This window comes from Pristiophorus japonicus, chromosome 17 (assembly GCF_044704955.1).
Source record: "Pristiophorus japonicus isolate sPriJap1 chromosome 17, sPriJap1.hap1, whole genome shotgun sequence".
Classification (NCBI taxonomy): domain Eukaryota; kingdom Metazoa; phylum Chordata; class Chondrichthyes; family Pristiophoridae; genus Pristiophorus; species Pristiophorus japonicus.
The window spans coordinates 20700151-20720164 of record NC_091993.1 but is presented as its reverse complement, the minus strand read 5'-3'; the positions used below and the strand labels follow the sequence as shown (position 1 = coordinate 20720164).

General features: G+C 48.5%; 1 protein-coding gene across 2 annotated transcripts; it reads left to right on the top strand.

Annotated features, from left to right (window-relative positions):
• The first annotated feature begins 1573 nt into the window (after positions 1–1573).
• Positions 1574–18915, top strand: det1 (DET1 partner of COP1 E3 ubiquitin ligase). 2 transcript variants are annotated; one of them, XM_070859329.1, is made up of 6 exons: positions 1574–1880; positions 4830–4963; positions 7375–8485; positions 11837–12027; positions 16578–16769; positions 17717–18915. In XM_070859329.1, exons 3-6 carry the CDS (start codon positions 7400–7402, stop codon positions 17904–17906), a joined length of 1659 nt encoding a protein of 552 aa, XP_070715430.1. In that variant the 5' UTR covers positions 1574–1880; positions 4830–4963; positions 7375–7399; the 3' UTR covers positions 17907–18915. The 2 variants fall into 2 exon arrangements, with proteins under 2 accessions (XP_070715430.1, XP_070715429.1); XM_070859328.1 differs by lacking the exon at positions 4830–4963.
• Positions 18916–20014: the final 1099 nt, after the last annotated feature.

Genomic DNA, 20014 nt, shown 5'->3' with positions numbered 1-20014 from the left:
CCTCCTATATGCTTCAGAGACATGCATGTACAGCAGGCACCACAAAGCACTGGAGAAGTTTCACCAACGTTGCCTCTGCAAGATCCTGCAAATCCACTGGCAGAATAGATGCACCAACGTCAGTGTTCTCGCTCAGGCCAACATCCCCAGCATTGAAGCACTGACCACGCTCGATCAGCTCCGATGGACGGGCCACATCATCCCGCATGCTTGACACGAGGCTTCCAAAACAAGCGCTCTACTCAGAGCTCCGACACGGCAAGTGAGTCCCAGGTGGGCAGAGGAAATGCTTCAAGGATACCCTCAAAGCCCCCCACCGACAACTGGGAATCCTTGGCCCAAGACCGCTCAAAGTGGAGGAAGAGCATCGGGGAAGGCGGCGAACACCTCGAGTCTCTTCGCTGGGAACACACAGAAGCCAAGCGCAAATAGTGGAAGGAGTGCATGACAACCCAAGCACACCACCCACCCGTCCCTTCAATCACCATCTGCCGCACCTGTGACAGAGACTGTAGGTCCCGCATTGGACTCATCAGTCACCTGAGAACTCATTAGTGTGGGCCCCTGGCCTGCGAGCACCATCGGAGCAGGCCTGGGAGCAGAAGGAGCAGCGTGGCGGCCTAGCCCAGCAGGCTGAGCAGCCCCCGGCCTATGAGCACCATCGGAGCAGGCCGGGGAGCGGAAGGAGCAGGTACAACTCCAGGGAGCAGCACGAGCTGGAGCAGGAGAGCAATGGCAGTGAAAAGGGACATCACCAAGATCCAGGTAGGTGATTGGAGCGTGGGCAGATACAGCAGGAGTGGCGAGGTCGGGGCAAAGGAGCGGCGAGAGATTGTAGAGGGACAATCTGCGATACACTGCGATATGTGTGCGCACTAGGTCCGTGCAGCAGAGCTGGTCTTCAGTCATCTTGGTTAATGCTTGCCACTGGACCAAGACCTAGCTCTGTCAGACCCGTGTGGTGGCTGGTGTGGAACGGTCACCCCACGTTAAAAAAATCCACGCACAGGCATCTTCCACCCTTCAAGATTTAGTTTGGGACCTGGAATATTAGGTCCTTCATTGAAACACCTGTGAACTTTTTGACGTGGAAGCAAGTCATCCTCGATTTGAGGGACTGAAGAAGAAGACATCAGAGCGGGGTAGGTGCAGGGTACCGCTCCCTCTACAGGCAGAGCGGGGTGATGGCGGGTACAGCTCCCTCTAGCGGCAGAGCTGGGTGAGTGCAGTTCCCTCCAGTGGCAGAGCGGGGTGGGTGCAGGGTACAGCTCCCTCTAGCGGCAGAGCGGGATGGGTGCATGGTACAGCTCCCTCTAGCGGCAGAGCGGGGTGATGCCCGGTACAGCTCCCTCTAGCGGCAGAGCGGGTTGGGTGCAGTGTACCGCTCCCTCTAGCGGCAGAGCGGGATGGTGCAGGGTACCGCTCCCTCTAGCGGCAGAGCGGGGTGGTGCAGGGTACCGCTCCCTCTAGCGGCAGAGCGGGATGGTGCAGGGTACCGCTCCCTCTAGCGGCAGAGCGGGGTGGTGCAGGGTACCGCTCCCTCTAGCGGCAGAGCGGGGTGGGTTTACAGGCCGAGCGCCCTCGAGGCCCGCTGGAGTCTCTCAGTCATCAACCTGTTTGTGGATTGGAGCGGCGGGAGAAGGCGGCGCTAATCGCGCGTTGACTGGAACCGTGGACGTGCAGCGCGGTGCACTGTGGGATAGGCAGCTGACGCCGGAGGAGTCCCGGGAGCGGTGTACTGTGGGATAGGTGGCTGGCGCCGGAGGAGTCCCGGGAGTGGCGCGGTGAGAGAGGTGCAGTCCGCCCCTCTGAGCCGGAGGGTGTTTGGGCCGCGGAGCTGGGCGGTGGGTGGGAGGCCCGGCTCTTACACCGTGGATCAGGTGAGTGCAGTGAGGAGCGGGGCCGGGGCTCAAGGACACACCGGGAGCCCTGGCAACCGTCTCTGGGCTTCAGGCTCTGGGGCACCAGGCTCTGGGCTTCAGGCTCTGGGCACCAGGCTCTGGGCTTCAGGCTCTGGGCACCAGGCTCTGGGCTTCAGGCTCTGGGCTTCAGGCTCTGGGGCACCAGGCTCTGGGCTTCAGACTCTGGGGCACCAGGCTCTGGGCTTCAGGCTCTGGGGCACCAGGCTCTGGGCTTCAGGCTCTAGGGCACCAGGCTCTGGGCACCAGGCTCTGGGCACCAGGCTCTGGGCTTCAGGCTCTGGGGCACCAGGCTCTGGGCACCAGGCTCTGGGCTTCAGGCTCTGGGCACCAGGCTCTGGGCACCAGGCTCTGGGCTTCAGGCTCTAGGGCACCAGGCTCTGGGCACCAGGCTCTGGGCTTCAGGCTCTGGGGCACCAGGCTCTGGGCTTCAGGCTCTGGGGCACCAGGCTCTGGGCTTCAGGCTCTGGGGCACCAGGCTCTGGGCTTCAGGCTCTGGGCTTCAGGCTCTGGGCACCAGGCTCTGGGGCACCAGGCTCTGGGCTTCAGGCTCTGGGGCACCAGGCTCTGGGCTTCAGGCTCTGGGGCTTCAGGCTCTGGGGCACCAGGCTCTGGGCTTCAGGCTCTGGGGCACCAGGCTCTGGGCTTCAGGCTCTGGGGCACCAGGCTCTGGGCTTCAGGCTCTGGGGCACCAGGCTCTGGGCTTCAGGCTCTGGGGCACCAGGCTCTGGGGCACCAGGCTCTGGGCTTCAGGCTCTGGGGCACCAGGCTCTGGGGCACCAGGCACTGGGCTTCAGGCTCTGGGGCTGGGGCACCAGGCTCTGGGGCAACCGGCTCTGGGGCTTCAGGCTCTGGGGCACCAGGCTCTGGGCTTCAGGCTCTGGGGCTGGGGCACCAGGCTCTGGGGCAACCGTCTCTGGGCTTCAGGCTCTGGGGCTTCAGGCTCTGGGGCACCAGGCTCTGGGGCTTCAGGCTCTGGGCATGGGGACACTAGGCAGTGATAATATGAACCTGGCTATGCTACTGAGAACCCAAATAATGGAGCAGTGTGTATCTGGCCATTAATTCTGTTATTGCTGCCCACTTTCAGTTCAAAATGTTAATTTGAGGTTAGACTTTAAGAACGATACAAGTTTACTCCACTAATGTACCCTCCAAAGTCTGACCAATTCTTAATGATCATGTTCCCAGAATGCTAAATTTATTGGCTTGAAGCAGCGGTTGCAATACTGCTAGTTTGCAGTGATATGTCATTTGCAGTGATTATGTAGCCCTATATTATCATCGTAGGCAGTCCCTCGGAATCGAGGAAGACTTGCTTTCACTCTTAGCATGAGTCCTTAGGTGGCTGTACAGTCCAATACGAGAACCACAGTCTCTGTCACAGGTGGGGCAGACAGTGGTTGAAGGAAAGGGTGGGTGGGGAGTCTGGTTTACTGCACGCTCCTTCCGCTGCCTGCGCTTGATTTCTGCATGCTCTCGGCGACGAGACTCGAGCTCAGTGCCCTCCCGGATCCACTTCCTCTACTTAGGGCGGTCTTTGGCCAGGATCTCCCAGGTCTCAGTGGGGATGTCGCACTTTTTCAGGGAGGCTTTGAGGGTGTCCTTGTAATATTTCTGTTGCCCACCTTTGGCTCATTTGCCATGGACGAGTTCCAAGTAGAGCGCTTGCTTTGGGCATCTCATTTCTGGCATACGAACTATGTGGCCTGTCCAGCGGAGCTGATCAAGTGTGGTCAGTGCTTCACACCACAGCATATATTGTAGCACATTGATAGAAGGAAAACCTGCGCCTTTCATGACCTCAGGCCGTTCCAAAGGGCTTTCCAGCCAGTGAAGTACTTTTAAGTGTAGTCACTGTTGTAATGTAGGACTGTAAGACAAAGGTCCTCCACCAGCCTGTCCCCGCCGCACAGCACTGCCCCCTCAGTCATCAAGATTCACGGCGCGGCCCTTGACAATGTGGACCATTTCCCATACCTCGGGAGCCTCTTAGCAACAAAATCAGACGTTGATGTGGAGATTCAACATCACCTCCAGTGTGCCAGTGCAGCCTTCGGACGCCTGAGGCAAAGAGTGTTCGAAGACCAGGCCCTCAAATCTTCCATCAAGCTCATGGTCTACAGGGCTGTAGTAATAACTGCCCTCCTGTATGGATCAGAGGCATGCACGATGTACAGAAGACACCTCAGGTCGCTGGAGATATATCACCAACGATGTCTCCGCAAGATCCTGCAAATCCCCTAGAAGGACAGGCACACCAACATCAGTGTCCTCGTCCAAGCTAACATCCCCAGCATTGAAGCACTGACCACACTCGATCAGCTTCGCTGGGTAGGCCACATAGTTCGAATGCCAGACACGAGACTCCCTAAGCAAATGCTCTGTGCGGATCTCAAACGAGCCAAAGGTGGGCAGCGGAAACGTTACAAGGACACTCTCAAAGCCTCTCTGATAACATGCGACATCGCCACTGACACCTGGGAGTCCCTGGCTGAAGACAGCTCTAGGTGGAGAAAGTGCATCTGGGAGGGCGTTGAGCACTTCGAGTCTCAATGCCGAGAGCGTGATGAGGTCAAGCGCAGGCAGCGGAAGAAGCTTGCGGCAAACCAGTCCCACCCACCCCTTCCCTCGACGAATGTCTGTCCCACCTGCAACAGGGTCTGTGGCTCTCGTATTGGACTGTTCAGCCACCAAAGAACTCGCTTCACGAGTGGAAGCAAGTCTTCCTCGATTCCGAAGGACTGCCAATGATGACACTGGGTAGGAAACGTGGCAGCCAATTGCATACAAGAAGCTCCCACAAACAGCAATGTGATAATGACGGGATAATCTTTTTTGTTGTGTCGATTGAGGGATAAATATTGGCCAGGACACTGGGGATAACTCCCATGCTTGTCTTTGAAATAGTGCTATGGGATCGTTTACGTCTCATCTGAAAGTCGGCACCTCCAACAGTGCAGCATTCCCTCAGCACTGCACTGGAATGTCAGCCTAGATTTTTGTGCTCAAGTCTCCCGAACCCACAATCCTCTGACTCTGAGGTGAGAGTGCCAATAATTAATTCAGTGATTGTACTTGGCTGGAGGGGTGCATGTGAAAGAGTATTTAGTGTCCCTTGTTGTCAGTCATGGGTAGCTCAGTCATTGTGAGAAGCTCTGCCCAAAAGGCCATTACTATCCCATTAACACATTTTCCTCTGCTGCATTCTATAGGTAAGCTTCTATATTTACTTTACAGCCAAAACAGACTATGTTGCTGTATTTCCAGCACAGAAGTTAAATTCAGTGCGAGGATTGAAGAAAGTACTTAAAGGAGAAACAATATTTAAGATCAGGCAGTCGGTCACAGCCTGAAGAAGTTAAGCTATCAAGCCCAGATTAACTTAATATAAGGGAAATCATTAAAAAGAAAGAAATGCCTTTCATGACCACCGGACACCTCAAAGCGCTTTATAGCCAATGAAGTACTATTGGAGTGTAGTTACTGTTGTAATGTGGGAAACGCAGCAGCCAACTTGCACACAGCAAACTCCCACAAACAGCAATGTGATAATGACCAGATAATCTGTTTTTTGTTATGTTGATTGAGGGATAAATATTGGCCAGGACACCGGAGATAACTCCTCTGCTCATCTTTGAAATAGTACCAGGGATCTTTTACATTTACCTGAGAGAGCAGACAGGGCCTCCGGCAGTGCAGCACTCCCTCAGCACTGCACTGGAGTGACAGCCTCGATTTATGTGCTCAAGTTCCTGGAGTGCGACTTGAACCCAGAACCTTCTGACTCCGAGGCGAGAGTGCTACCCACTGAGCCACGGCTAACACAGCTGTAGTGCCCGAGGATTGGAAAGTAGCTAAAAAGAGGCATTGGCACAACCCAGGGAATTACCGGCCAGTTGTTGAAAGTGAAATAATTGGAAGACATCTTGAAAGCGGGGATGAAACACCAAGGGGCCAATTTTAACTGAGCCTGCCCGTCGGGAAACTGACAGGATCGGGGGCAACACTGGTTTACACCCCACCCGATTTTACTTTCCGTTGAAGTCAAGGGAGAGTAATGCTGGGCAGGGTGTAAACCAGTGTTCCACTTGATCCCGTGTGTTTCCTGCCTGGCAATTTAGGTTGAATTTAACTCGCCTAGATATAGAATATAATGAAGGAGTTAGATCCAAGATTTCAAGTCTGCATTCATAACTATAGTTTCCCATCCCTGGCATCACTCAGATGAATCAATGCTCTGTACTCTATGCTTTGATGTCCTTGGTATTGATGTGCTGTAGGAAAAATCTCTGTGTTGCGTGAGACCTTTGTGTGATATTCTGAATCAATCCTCTCATCACATCCCTATGGACTGCACCTTGACATAGTAGGAAGGCTTGCGTGCTGTTGAGAGTATAACTGCTGATGGGGCCACTCCTGCCAGACAGGTGGCAAGGTAGGAGCCAGACTAAAGGCAGTCCACTGGTCCTCCTGGCTTGCGAGTCAGGCTAACGACCTGTCCCTATACGGAAACCAGTCTGCTACAGACGTAAATATAAACATCGACCGTGGAATCCACGATCTGCTGGATATAAGGCAAGACAGAGCAATGAAGTCAAATTTTGTTCTGGACAGACTGAAAGAAATAGATTGCTTCACATGCCACTAGGCGCAGGATACCCTAACTAACTAACTAACTAAAGTTAGGGTAAATGGAGATAAATAATTTCTGCTGGTTGGGGATTCTAGGACTATGACGAAAAATTAGAGCCAGACCTTTCAGGAGGGAAATTAGGAAACACTTCGACGCACAAACTCTCTTCTGCAAATGGCAATTGATGCTAGATCAATTGTTAATTTTAAATCGGAGATTGATAGATTTTTGTTAACCAAAGGTTAAGGGATATGGGTCAAAGGCAGGTATATGGAGTTGGGTCACAGATCGTCCATGATCTCATTGGATGGCGGAACAGGCTCGAGGGGCTGAATGGCCGCCTCCTGTTCCTATGTTCATTGCTGCCATCACCAACAACAACAACTTGTATTTATATAGCGTGTTTGACATGGTAAAACATTCCAAGGCGCTTCACAGGAGTGTTATAAGACAAACAAATACATTTCACCAGTGTTGGACCTCTAGTGCTTCATCTGGTGGTGGATAGTTAAAACTGCTCCCTCTGGGAACAGTCCAGGTTTAGAAGGACAGAATTTATAATTGCCTTGTTTTACAGTTCAACTGGGCAAAGTACAAAAATGTCAAGGGACCACATATGCCATTTTATTAAATCCCAGCAACAACATTAAGCATGAAGTATATAAATAATCAGTAAATAATTAACTGTGGCAATAATTCAGTGAGAATCCTGCTCGTAAAGTTGTTGTTAGTGACACTTCTGTCTGGTACTATGAGTACTGACCCAATGGCAGACTGGCTATGACTCTCTGCTTTTCAATGTTCTGTGTGCTGTTGCAGAGACAACATGTGGTGATGGCTGAGAATGGATGATGATGAACCTACCATCAAACCTCGTCGAATTGAGAACCAGAATGTCGTTTACCGTCTGGAGCGGCGGCGGGTCTATACGGGCAGGCCTGGCGCTCACTGGTACATGGTGCGTTGCCTGCACCAGAACGTGTTCCCCAACTTCACCGTTGTCAACGTAGAGAAGCCGCCGTGTTTCCTGCGCAAGTTCTCTCCTGACGGACGCTACTTCATCGCCTTCTCCCTGGACCAGACCTCGCTGGAGATCTACGAGTACCAGGGATGCCAGGCGGCCGAGGACCTGCTCCAGGGGTACGAAGGCGAGATCATGCTGAATGGCGCCAATGACTTGCAGTCCGTCAACATCCGCGGCAAGCTCTTTGAGCGCTTCTTCGTCTTGCTGCACGTCACGAGCGTGGCCTCGAACGGGGAGCACCTGAACCGCGAGTGCAGCTTGTTCACGGACGATTGCCGGTACGTCATCGTCGGCTCTGCTGCTTACCTCCCCGAAGAACCCCATCCCCTCTTCTTCGAGGTTTACCGAAACAATGAGTCCGTTACGCCAAACCCTCGCTCTCCCTTAGAGGATTACTCTCTGCACATCATTGACCTGCACACGGGGAGTCTTTGCGACACCAGGACCTTTAAGTGCGACAAGATCATTCTCTCGCACAACCAAGGGCTTTACCTGTATAAGAATATCTTGGCTATTCTTTCCGTGCAGCATCAGACCATTCACGTGTTCCAGGTTACCCCGGAAGGAACGTTCATTGACGTTCGAACCATTGGGCGCTTCTGCTACGAAGACGACTTCCTTACCGTCTCGGCTGTGTACCCCGAGGTGCAGGGTGACGTGCAGAACGCCACCTCACGCCCCTTTAAGGAGAAGACGCTGAACTCTTTGAAGCACCGGTTGCTGGTGTACCTGTGGCAACGGGCCGAGCACGATGGCAGCGCTGCGGCCAAGCGTCGTTTCTTTCAGTATTTCGACCAGCTGCAGCAGCTGCGCATGTGGAAGATGCAGCTTCTGGACGAGAACCACCTGCTGATCAAGTACACGAGTGAGGACGTGGTGACCCTCCGGGTCACAGACCCCTCCCAGGTACAGAGGCAACACGTTACAGCCCCTCACCGCCCCAGTATAATGGGGCTTAAAGTGACCGGTGCAAGGAAAAGAAAGACTTGCATTTATTTCCTGCCTTTCACGACCACCGGAAGCCCCAAAGCACTTTACAGCCAATTAAGTACTTTTTGAAGTGTAGTCACTGTTGTAATGTAGGATACTTTGGTGAGAGTTGGAGGGAGGGGAGAGGAAGAAATCTAAACCACGAGTAGTATCCTTCATTCCCCCTCCCCACCCCATCTCAGTAATATAGTCTAACATCATCGCTATGGACGTTTTCAGGAGCTCATCCATCACGTACCATATGCTACAAAAGTAACCCCTAAAAGGATAATTTATCAAAAAAAAAGCACTCAGCTCGAGAAAAGTGAATTACGCAAATTAAAGAGACATTGAAAGGTGGCTACCATTTAATGAAGCAGATTGAACCCTTTCCTGACCATAAATGAATGCTTCTACACTGTAGCAACATCCGTGATCTTGAATTTTTGGACACACTGCAATGATTTGAATAACCACAGACTGGGTTTAATATTCTTCGATTAATGCCCATTGGTATAACGTAGAAACATAGAAAATAGGTGCAGGAGTAATCCATTCGGCCCTTCGAGCCTGCCCCACCATTCAGTATGATCATGGCCATTGAGATAATGCAAGTATCAGCTGTGGCTCAGTGGAGTTCTGAGTACAAAAAATCTATAGACTGTGCAGTGCTGAGGTGCCATTTTTCAGATGAGACGTTAAACCAAGATCCCATCTTCTTTTAAGTGAACGTAAAAGATCCCCTGGCACTATTTCGAAGAAGAATAGGGGAGTTATCCTCTGTGTCCTGGCCAATATTTATCCCTTGGCCAATATTTATCCCTCAGCCAACATAACAAAAAACAGATTATTTGGTCATTATCACATTGCTATTTGTGGGAGTTTGCTGTGCATAAATTGGCTGCCGTGTTTCCTACATTACAACCGTGACTACACTCCAAAAGTACTTGATTGGCTGTAAAGCGCTTTTGAGACATCTGGTGGTCGTGAAAGACGCTATATAAATCCAAGTCTTTTTATTGCAATTAAACGTTCAGAGTAATTCAGATAAATGCTCCTCCTTAGGATAGAGAAATCAGTTTGTTGCGCTTTAATACTGAAATTAAAACATCAAATGTTGGATATACATGGCAGCATTGGGAAAGGTCCCCTGCAGGCCGCTCACCAGCTCCTCCATTGTAAATACCACACATGCGCACTAAAAGAAACAGGCCACGCAGAACAAAGCGCAGCTTACAGGGAACATTGTAAGGCTGGTCAGTCAACATCATGTGGAGGAAATGGGTTAAAATTTTGTTCATTTTAGAGGTTAACAACTGTCCCCTGGATCAGTCTCGGCAGAATCTGTGCTGAGCCAGCGCAATGGTTAATGCAACAACTGAACTGGGAGGGTAAAATCAGCCGGGCTCCCATAGCTGGAAAGTATAATTTTAGATGTCCGCTTGAGTAAGGCACGGGCTGTGAAGCCTTCCATTGTTGGTAATCTTGATGTGATATTCAATCTTGAGGTAACTTTTTAACCCCATATAAAAGAAAGACTTGCATTAAATAACTTCTCAAAGCGTTTTACAGCTAATGAAGTACTTTTTGGAGTGGAGTCATTGTTGTAATTTGAGAAATATCCCATCACCAGAGATTGAGTTGATTAAGACAATACTCGCAAATTTAGAAGAAATGAGAGGTGATCTCACTAAAACATACACAAGATTCTGGTGGAGATTAACAGGGTAGATGCTGAGAGGTTGTTTCCCCTGGCTGGTGAGCCTAAAACGAGGGGCATAGTCTCAGGATAAGGAGCCGGCCAATTAAGACAGCGATGAGGAGGAATTTCTTCACTCGGAGGGTTGTTAATCTTTGGAATTCTCTGCCCCAGAGGGCTGTGGAGGCTTGAATTGTTGAATATATTCATGGCTGAGATCGATACATTTTTGGACTCTAGTGGAATTAAAGGATATGGAGATCAGGCGAGAAAGTGGAGATGAGGTCGAAGATCAGCCATGATCTTAGTGAATGGCAGAGCAAGCTTGAGGGGCCGTATGGCCTACTCCTGCTCCTAATTCTTATGTTCTCTTATCACCACACATTGCCTCTCTCTGTTTCTACCGTAGTCTCTCAAGCTGAAACCCTTGCGCTAGATTCTGCTGTTCTACAACAGTCTTCACAGGCTCCAGATCCATCCAAAACTCGCAACACTTGTCTTCTGTCCTACATTAAGTTTCATTTGTCCATCACCCCATCCCCCAATGTAGTAAATTTAAAATTCTTGTCTTTCTCTCTAAATGCCCCACTCGACCTGTGCAAGCTCCTTCAACCCTAAAACCCTTTGCAAATACTCTGTTCCTCTTACTCTGGCTTTTTATTCATACCTTGCTTCGCACCACCGTTGGTGGTCGTACCTTCAGTTACATTGGTCTTGTTTTCTGGAATTCTCTCCCTAAGATTCTTTGTCTTGCCACCTCACTTCCCACCATCTTCTCAAAGTCTACCTCTCCACCTACACTTTCCACCTCATCATCTAATCTCTCCTTTCCTGGGGCTATTCCCAACACCCATCTATGTAGCCCCTCGGATGCAATACACAAATTCAATTTGTTGGTATCCCACTGCCAGCGTGAGATACTGGAGGAGGGGAACAAAGGGTAGGGGGGAGAAGCCCTTGCATTTAAAAGTAACATTTTAAAAAGCTTGTCGACAGAAAGACTTTCATTTATATAGCGACTTTCATGACCACCAGATGCCTCAAAGCGCTTTACAGCCAATGAAGTTCTTTTGAAGTTTAGTCACTGTTGTAATGTAGGAAATGCAGCAGCCAATTTACGCACAGCAAGCTCCCACAAACAGCAATGTGATGATGATCTGTTTTTAGTGATGTTGATTGAGGGATAAATTTTGGCCAGGGCACTGGGGATAACTCCCCTGCTTTTCTTCGAAATAGTGCCATGTGATCTTTTACGTTCACCTGAGAGAGCAGACGGGGGTCTCGGTTTAACGTCTCATCCGAAAGACGGCACCTCCGACAGTGCAGCACGCCCTCAGCACTGCACTGGAGTGTCAGCCCTGGAGTGAGACTTGAACCAACAACCTTGTGACTCAGAGGCGAGTGTGCTACCCACTGAGCCACAGCTAACACTGAGCTGTTTCCGTACACCGGCCAGATTTACAACGCCACCGGGTATTGCAATTTCCCTCCAGACAATGTCCTTGGCTGTCTGTGAATGCTCATTGATTAGTACAGGTACATTGCTGACCGAACTCATTTCTCCTCTTTGTCCTGTTCTGCCCCTGCAGCCGTCGTTCTTTGTCGTGTACAACATGGTGACCACCCGGATCCTGGCTGTGTTCGAGAACACTTGCGACGAGCTTCTACAGCTATTTGAAAATTTCTGTGACCTCTATCGAAATGCCACACTGCACAGCGAGGCCGTACAGTTCCCGTGCTCTGCGTCCAGCAATAATTTCGCCAGGCAGATCCAGCGAAGGTGAGTAATCCTCCTGCCACCTGTTTCACTTTGTTTCACTTTCTGTCTGTATTTGTAGGCCAGAGAAAGGCTGACTATGCTGGCAATGTGAACACATGTGTTACGGGTTAGCTTTGGATATGTTCCCTTACATTGCATGCTGATGTTTCTCAAACACTTTCCTCTGTTTACATAAAAATGAAAAAATGAAACTGCTGCAAATCTGAAAATAAAGCAGAAAATGATTGACCAGCAATCTATTTCTATCAGCATCTGTAAAGGGAGGAAGCAGATCATTGATGTTTGTGGTGTGTAACCCTTTTTCACAACCTCTCCCTGCTTGCACTCTGTCCTGGATACAGAATCTGTAGTACAACAAATATATAATGCAGAGTAAAGTTCCTGCATCAACAACTTGTATTTATATAGCACCTTTAATGTAGTAAGTTGTCCCAAGGCCTTCACAGGAGCATTATCAAACAAAATTTGACACCGAACCACATAAGGAGATATTAGGACAGATGACCAAAAGCTTAGTCCAAGTGTTGCTTAACTGGGAACCAGTGTAGATCAGTGAGCACGGGGGTGATGGGTGAACAGGACACAGGCAGCAGAGTTTTGGATGACCTCAAGTTTATGGAGGGTAGAATGTGGGAGGTCAGCCAAGAGTTCGTTGGATTAGGTTTTTTAAGGAGCGTCTAAAGGAGGAAACGGGCGGAGAGGTTTAGGGAGGGAATTCCAGAGCTTAGGGCCTAGACAGCTTAAGGCACGGCCACCAAAGGTGAGGCCATGGAGCGATGTGAAAAAAAGGATGATAATTTTAAAATTGATTTGTTGCTTAAGCGGGAGCCAATGTAGGTCAGCAGCACGAGGGTGATGGGTGAACAGGACTTGGTGCGAATTGGGACACGGGCAGCAGAGTTTTGGATGACCTCAAGTTTACACAGGGTAGAATGGGAGGTCGGCCAGGAGTGCGTTGGAATCTAGAGGTAACAGAGACCTAGATGAGGGTTTCAGCAGCAGATGAGCTGAAGCAGGGGTGCAGTCGGGCGATGTTACGGAGGTGGAAATGGGCACTTTTGGTGTCAAATATGACCCAAGGTTGCAAACCGTCTGGTTTAGCCTCAGTTGCCAGGGAGACGGATGGAGCTGGTGGCTAGGGAATGGAGTTTGTGGCAGTACAGTGCCACACTGCAGCAATGTTGTAACGTTAACATCACTACTGGCTGTGTGGGGGGGGTGGTGGGGGAGGAGGAAGGGGGGGGAGTTGGGGGGGGAGTTGGGGGATGCAGAAAGAGATGCCCACCTGTCGAGACCAACACTCTGTGTTTTTGCTCACTGGCCTGTAAGGAGACCTGGAAGAAGGGACTGAGTGTAACATAGCCAAGTTTGCTGACGATACAAAGATGGGAGGAAAAGCAATGTGTGAGGAGGACACACAAAATCTGCAAAAGGACATAGACAGGCTAAGTGAGTGGGCAAAAATTTGGCAGATGAAGTATAATGTTGGAAAGAATGAGGTCGTGCACCTTGGCAGAAAAACAATCGAAGAGCAAGTTATTATTTAAATGGAGAAAGATTGCAAAGTGTCGCAGTACAGCGGGACCTGAGGGTACTTGTGCATGAAACACAAAAGGATAGTATGCAGATACAGCCAATGGAATCTTGGCCTTTATTGCAAAGGGGATGGAGTATAAAATCAGGGAAGTCTTGCTACAGCTATACAGGGTATTGGTGAGGCCACACCTCGAAATACTGCGTGCAATATTGGTTTCCATATTTACGAAAGGATATACTTACTTTGGAGGCAGATTCACTAGGTTGATTCCGGAGATGAGCGGGTTGACTTATGAGGAAAGGTTGAGTAGATTGAGCCTCTACTCATTGGAATTCAGAAGAATGAGAGGTGATCTTATCAAAATGTATAACATTATGAGGGGGCTTGACAAGGTGGATGCAGAGAGGATGTTTCCACTGATGGGGGAAGACTAGAACTAGAGGGCATGATCTTTGAATAAGGGGCCGCCCATTTAAAACTGAGATGAGGAGAAATTTCTGCTCTCAGAGGGTTGTAAATCTGTGGAATTCGCTGCCTCAGAGAGCTGTGGAAGCTGGGACATTGAATAAATTTAAGACAGAAATAGACAGTTTCTTAAACGATAAGAGGTTATGGGGAGCGGGCGGGGAAGTGGAACTGAGACCATGATCAGATCAGCCATGATCTTATTGAATGGTAGAGCAGGCTCGAGGGGCCATATGGCCTACTCCTGTTCCTCTTTCTGATGTTCTTATGAGACAGTGTCATGGATGGAGTGGCTACAGTCACACATTGAAAGCCCAGATCACTACATCTTCATGGTTGTTCATCTGTTGCTCTATTGCTGTGGATTCAACACTGCAGTTTGAAAAGGAGCTCTATTGCACAGCACTGGCTGCCTTGGGCTCAGTTACCTGAAGTAGTCCTGCATATTACAGAGAACACTTAAAGCCAGAGCTTATGTACACTCTTCTGCCTCGTGTGTGCTGAAACATCCTGTGTAGCAAAGTTGTTCAGAACGATTTTCACTGGGTTACGGTGACTGGGAATGCTGAGAATGAAGGAAATGCAGTGAAATGTGAATGCTCATTGTGTTAATCAAATCTAAAATGTCGACTTTGACAATCCTTTGACTATTTCCTGACATTTCTGTTGCTTTGCCTATTTTATTTCTGCTGTGATGCTGATTGCTGGTGATGCGGTGGGAACAAATTGGACGAGTTACAGTGCCAGATAATATGAAGGGGGTGAGCTAACTAACGTGCGTTCACCTATACAGGTGCGTGCACCCGTCTATCTTAGACAAACATGCACACTCAGATGTACGTTACTCAGACAGCTGATGTCAATTGCGCTAGTCACTGTGTGACTACCCACAGGATGTCGACAGTGCTCACTGCTTAAACAAAGAAAAGAAGCCACAAATCTCAAACCAGGGTTCTTTTAATTCTTTGAATGAGTTTAGGGTGAAAATCGGGCTGTGCAATATTGTAATGAGCATGCTGTTTGGAAATTCTTTTTCCTGTTATTTTAATGAAGATGTTCATAGGACATGGGACCATCACACTAACACTAACTTGTTAATACATCCATGACTCGAGGCTTCAACCTTTAAAGGGGTACTTCTGGAGATTTTCTCTAATATCATTCCATATACAAAACCATTTGTAATATACATTGGAGTTTAGATCCTATATAAATAAGGACATAAGAAATAGGAGCAGGAGTAGGCCATTCGGCCCCACGAGCCTGCTCCGCCATTCAATAAGATCGTGGCTGATCTGATCTTGGCCTCAACTCCACTTCCCTGCCTGTTCCCCATAACCCTTGACTCCCTTATCATTCAAAAATCTGTCTATCTCCAACTTAAATATATTCAATGACCCAGCCTCCACAGCTCTCTGGGGTAGAGAATTCCAAACATTCACGACCCTCTGAGAGAAGAAATTCCTCCTCATTTCCGTTTTAAATGGACGACCCCTTATTCTGAAACTATGCCCCCTAGTTCTAAATTCCCCCACAAGGGGAAACATCGTCTCCCTGTCAAGCCCCCTCAGAATCTTATACCTTCCAATAAGATTATCTCTCATCAACTGAGATGAGGAGGGATTTCTTCTCTGAGGGTTTTAAACCTGTGGAATTCTCTGCTTGAGAGCTGGGTTATTAAATATATTTAAGGCAGAGATAGGCAGATTTTTGAGCGATAAGGGAATAAAGGGTTATGGCGAGCGGGCAGGGAAGTGGAGCTGAGTCCATGATCAGATCAGCCATGATCTTATTAAATGGCGAAGCAGGCGTGAGGGGTCAAATGGCCTACTCCTGCTCCTATTTCTTACCACCTTCTAAACTTCAATGAGTATAGGCCCAACCTGCTCAACCTCCTTAAATAATGGGGGGGGATATACTTGCATTGGAGACAGTTCAGAGAAGGTTCATGAGGTTGATTCCTGAGATGAATGGGTTGTCTTATGAAGAAAGGTTGAGCTGGTTGGGCCTATACTCATTGGGAGATACAGAACCTTGCTCAACAGAAATGTTAACACAACAATTTGGAATGGTAATTGTTGACACATCTCAGATCGATTCCTTATCCTGAGACTACGGCTCGTGGTTCTAGACTCTCCAGCCAGGGGAAATAAACTCTCAGCATCTATCCTGTCAATAAGATAGTCACTTGTACATCAAAGTGATTCATTGTATGTGAAACTGTTTGAAATGTTTAGGAGAGGTATAGAAGCTGTGTTTTCTCATTCTCTCCCTCCTTTAACCCTTGCTGGTACTGTAGCTGCTTCAGTTCTGCTGGGGACTTTGACCGCCCTTTCTATGAATCCAGTAGTCCGTCTTAACACTGGGGAGAGTTCACTTGCACAACTTTGATTGTTTCTCGGTGTTTGCTCGGCTCTCTTTGCACTTTATATCCGCAGACTGTGTCAGAGAGAAGTCGAGACGTTCATCCAGGTCAGTGTGGACTTTGTCTCTACAAACTGCAGCACCCACACACTCCAATCTGTGAAACCTTGCCCTTTATTTTCAGATTTAAAGACACTATCGTGAACGCCAAATACGGGGGTCACACTGAGGCGGTGAGGCGCCTCCTCGGGCAGCTGCCTATCAGTGCGCAGTCCTACAGCAGCAGCCCGTACCTCGATCTCTCGCTCTTCAGCTACGATGACAAGTGGGTCTCCGTCATGGAGAGGCCCAAGACTTGTGGCGATCACCCCATCAGGTAATGTAATCCACTCCATTTGGGCAAGGGGGGACATCTGGTTAAATTGATATTCCCTGGTTGAATGTTAAGTGGACATACACAGAGTACTGGTTTTAACTGTTTTAAGTCCATATAAACTATGGGGAGTTACAGTAGGAGCACAGGCTATACATGGAGTCGCCTTCATAGAATTTTATAGCACAGAAGGAATCTACTCAACCTATTGTACCTGTGCTGCCTCTCTGAAAGAGCTATGCACTTAGTCCCAATTACCTTATCCTTTTCCCATGTTTTTTTAAAATGTTTCTTTTTCAAATATTTCTCCACATCCCTGTTAAAAGGTAATCTGGATTCTGCTTCCATCATTGTGTCTGGTAGAGTGTTTCACATCATAACAAAGTACTCTCCCTGGCACCCTATTATTTTTGTGTTTCCTCCTTGCCCGCGAAGATTTCTTCCCTCCTCCTATAGTTGCTGATTTGCTCCTGATGTACAGATCCACAGATGAAGGCTTCCCTCCTTTAACTTCATCCAAGTGATCATTCTTTACATGTCAGCTTAACCAATGAGACGGTATATTCATCAGCCAAGCCCGATCCTGTTCGCTCCTGATGTCCTCCTTTTCTCACGAGTCACTGCATAGTGATCAGGAGTGGGAACCCCGGATGATTGTCACCATCCCTAACCTAGGGAGGCCAGTCTTGGCAGTACAACTGAGCTCAAGCTCACTCGGCACAGACCAGGGAGGGAAGCTAGGACCTTCTGGTCTGTAAAGCTCAGTACCACGCTGGGTGGTGCAGTTAATGGTCTGCATGGCTTAATGGAGCACTTCCCAGGGGAGCACTTAAGCCCTTCACGCCCCAGCTCCATTTATTGCTGATCTCAAAGCTGTGACTCTTAACATTTCAATCATTGTGCAGCTGACGTTGACAACAACAACAAAAAAATTGCCTTTCTGTTTTTAGATTTTATGCTCGGGACTCGGGGCTACTCAAGTTTAAAATCCAAGCAGGGCTGCTGGGACGGCCAATTAACCACACAGTGCGACGCCTGGTAGCCTTCACTTTTCATCCTTTTGAGCCATTTGCCATATCGGTGCAGAGGACGAACGCAGAGTATGTGGTTAGTTTCCACATGCGGCACACGTGTGTGTGAAGACAGTGTGCAGCATTTGTACTGCTCAGTTTCTCTGTACTTTTTGGGGGGGCTTCATGAAGAGATCTCAATAAAACTCTGAAACTACCAAAGGTAGAGCTTTGAAGAACGCCAGTCAAAAGTGGTAATACTCCCAAGTACCTACCCCTTAAAGGGGCATGTCAGATTCAGGCCTCTGATTCATCTTTGACACCTAACCCGCTGAATGACCAGGAGCTTTAATGCAGTTGTCATCTCAGCTGAAAAGGTAAACCTCATGTACGTGGTGTGTCTGGAGTGTTGTCCCTATCCTTGTGCGTCTGTCACTCATTTTCAGTTTATTATATACTAGATGTTAAAACAATGGTAGACCTGGTCATTCGAATGGTTAACTGCTGGGTAGAAAATGATGGACGCCGTGCAATAAACTTTGTCCGTAGTATTGCCAATTTGGGAAAAAGAAGTCCCATTTCAAATTGGGAACCACCGATGGATGAGTCTCATGATGATCCTTGGTCGGGGGAGGTGGGGGGGGGAAAACCTGGGAATGCTAATGTAATCAGTATAAGAGCAGCAAATGCTGGAAATACACAGCAGGTCATTCTGATTTGGGAAATGAGAAAATCCAGATAAATAACCTTTCATTGGAAGCTTCCAATCATTAGATGGGTCCCAGCCAGCATGTTAACCTGTTTTCTATTTCCATCAGTTTTTTTATTTCCCAATATTCGGGTATCGACCATTGTTTAAGTGAAACTGGGTGTAAATTACCAGCTCTGTCCAATTTAAGGTACTGTATTCTCTTTTATTTCACCAGTGACGTGAAATTGTTGTACCAAATTTCATTTTATGTGGAAGTGTCCCTGGTACAATGCAACTCTTAAAATTTGTTTTTTTTAATATAAGAATTAATGTATGATGGATTTCTAATTTTACAAATGAAATATTACATGGGCTTTAAACTTATTTTTTCATATGAACGCTACATTTTGAAAACACCTTTTTATGTGTGAACTTAATCACATCAACTCTGTCAATAAAGTTTTTAGAAAATGGTGTGTTTGCTTTTCTGCTGATTTCTTATTTCACCTGTACACATGCACTTAGTCACGATGTAGAGGTACACTAGATACATTATAGGAACAGGACAGGAACACATGCCTGGAGACAGGAACACTACATGGACAAGTGCCAGAAACCATTACATCTTCAGTCACCGGCTCTCCTGTTTCCCCAATGAAAGGTACTTTGCGATATCACTAAAACAGATTATCTGGTCATTATCGCATGTCTGTTTGTGTGAGCTTGCTGTGCACAAATTGGCTGCTGCAACTTTTGCATTACAACAGTGACTACACTTCAAAAGTACTTCATTGGCCGCAAAGCGTTTTGGGACATCCTTGAAAGGGCGCTATATAAATCCAAGTTCTTTCATTCTATTTCAGTGTTGGTATTTAGCACCACCAGCCCCCCTAGCGAAGTAAAGCTCGCTCTGTACTGCTCCAGCAGCCATCTTGTGGCCTTGGGGTGAGATTATCAATTTGGTGTCACAGTAGGGGCAGTTTTGATCTTTGGTCCCCACACATTAGGAACTGGATTGACTGCTTCATACTCCTAGTATCATCATCAATCATCATAGGCAGTCCCTCGAAGCGAGGATGACCTGATTCCACGCCAAAAAGGAATGAGTTCACAGGTGTTTCAATGCAGGACATAATATTCCAGGTACTGAACTACATCGTGAAGGATGGAAGATGTCTGTGCTTGGATTTTTTTTAAGGTGTGGTGGCGGTTGCACACCAGCCACCACACGGGCTTGACAGAGCTAGGTCTTGGTTCAATGGCAAGGATTACCCAAGACTAACTGGAGACCAGCTACGACCTGTACAGCCAACATCCCATTAGTCTGAGGTAATCAGGGCCCAGGAGAGGCGCGAGTTCGGGGTCAGAAGAGGGGTGGGCCTAGGGGCAGCACGGGCCAGCCCACACTGCAATATATGTGTGCACTAGGCCTGTGCAGCAGAGTAGGACTCCAGTCGTCAAGCACATGTGATGGCTGGTGTGCAACGGCCACCACACGTTAAAAAAATCCACGCACAGGCATCTTCCACCCGACACTGTAGTTCAGG

Coding starts and splice junctions, on each gene's coding strand:
- det1 (XM_070859328.1), top strand. CDS start 7,400: ATGGATGATGATGAACCTACCATCAAACCTCGTCGAATTGAGAACCAG. Junction 12,028..16,577: donor GCCAGGCAGATCCAGCGAAG/GTGAGTAATCCT, acceptor CTTTATTTTCAG/ATTTAAAGACACTATCGTGA. Junction 16,770..17,716: donor TGTGGCGATCACCCCATCAG/GTAATGTAATCC, acceptor TTCTGTTTTTAG/ATTTTATGCTCGGGACTCGG.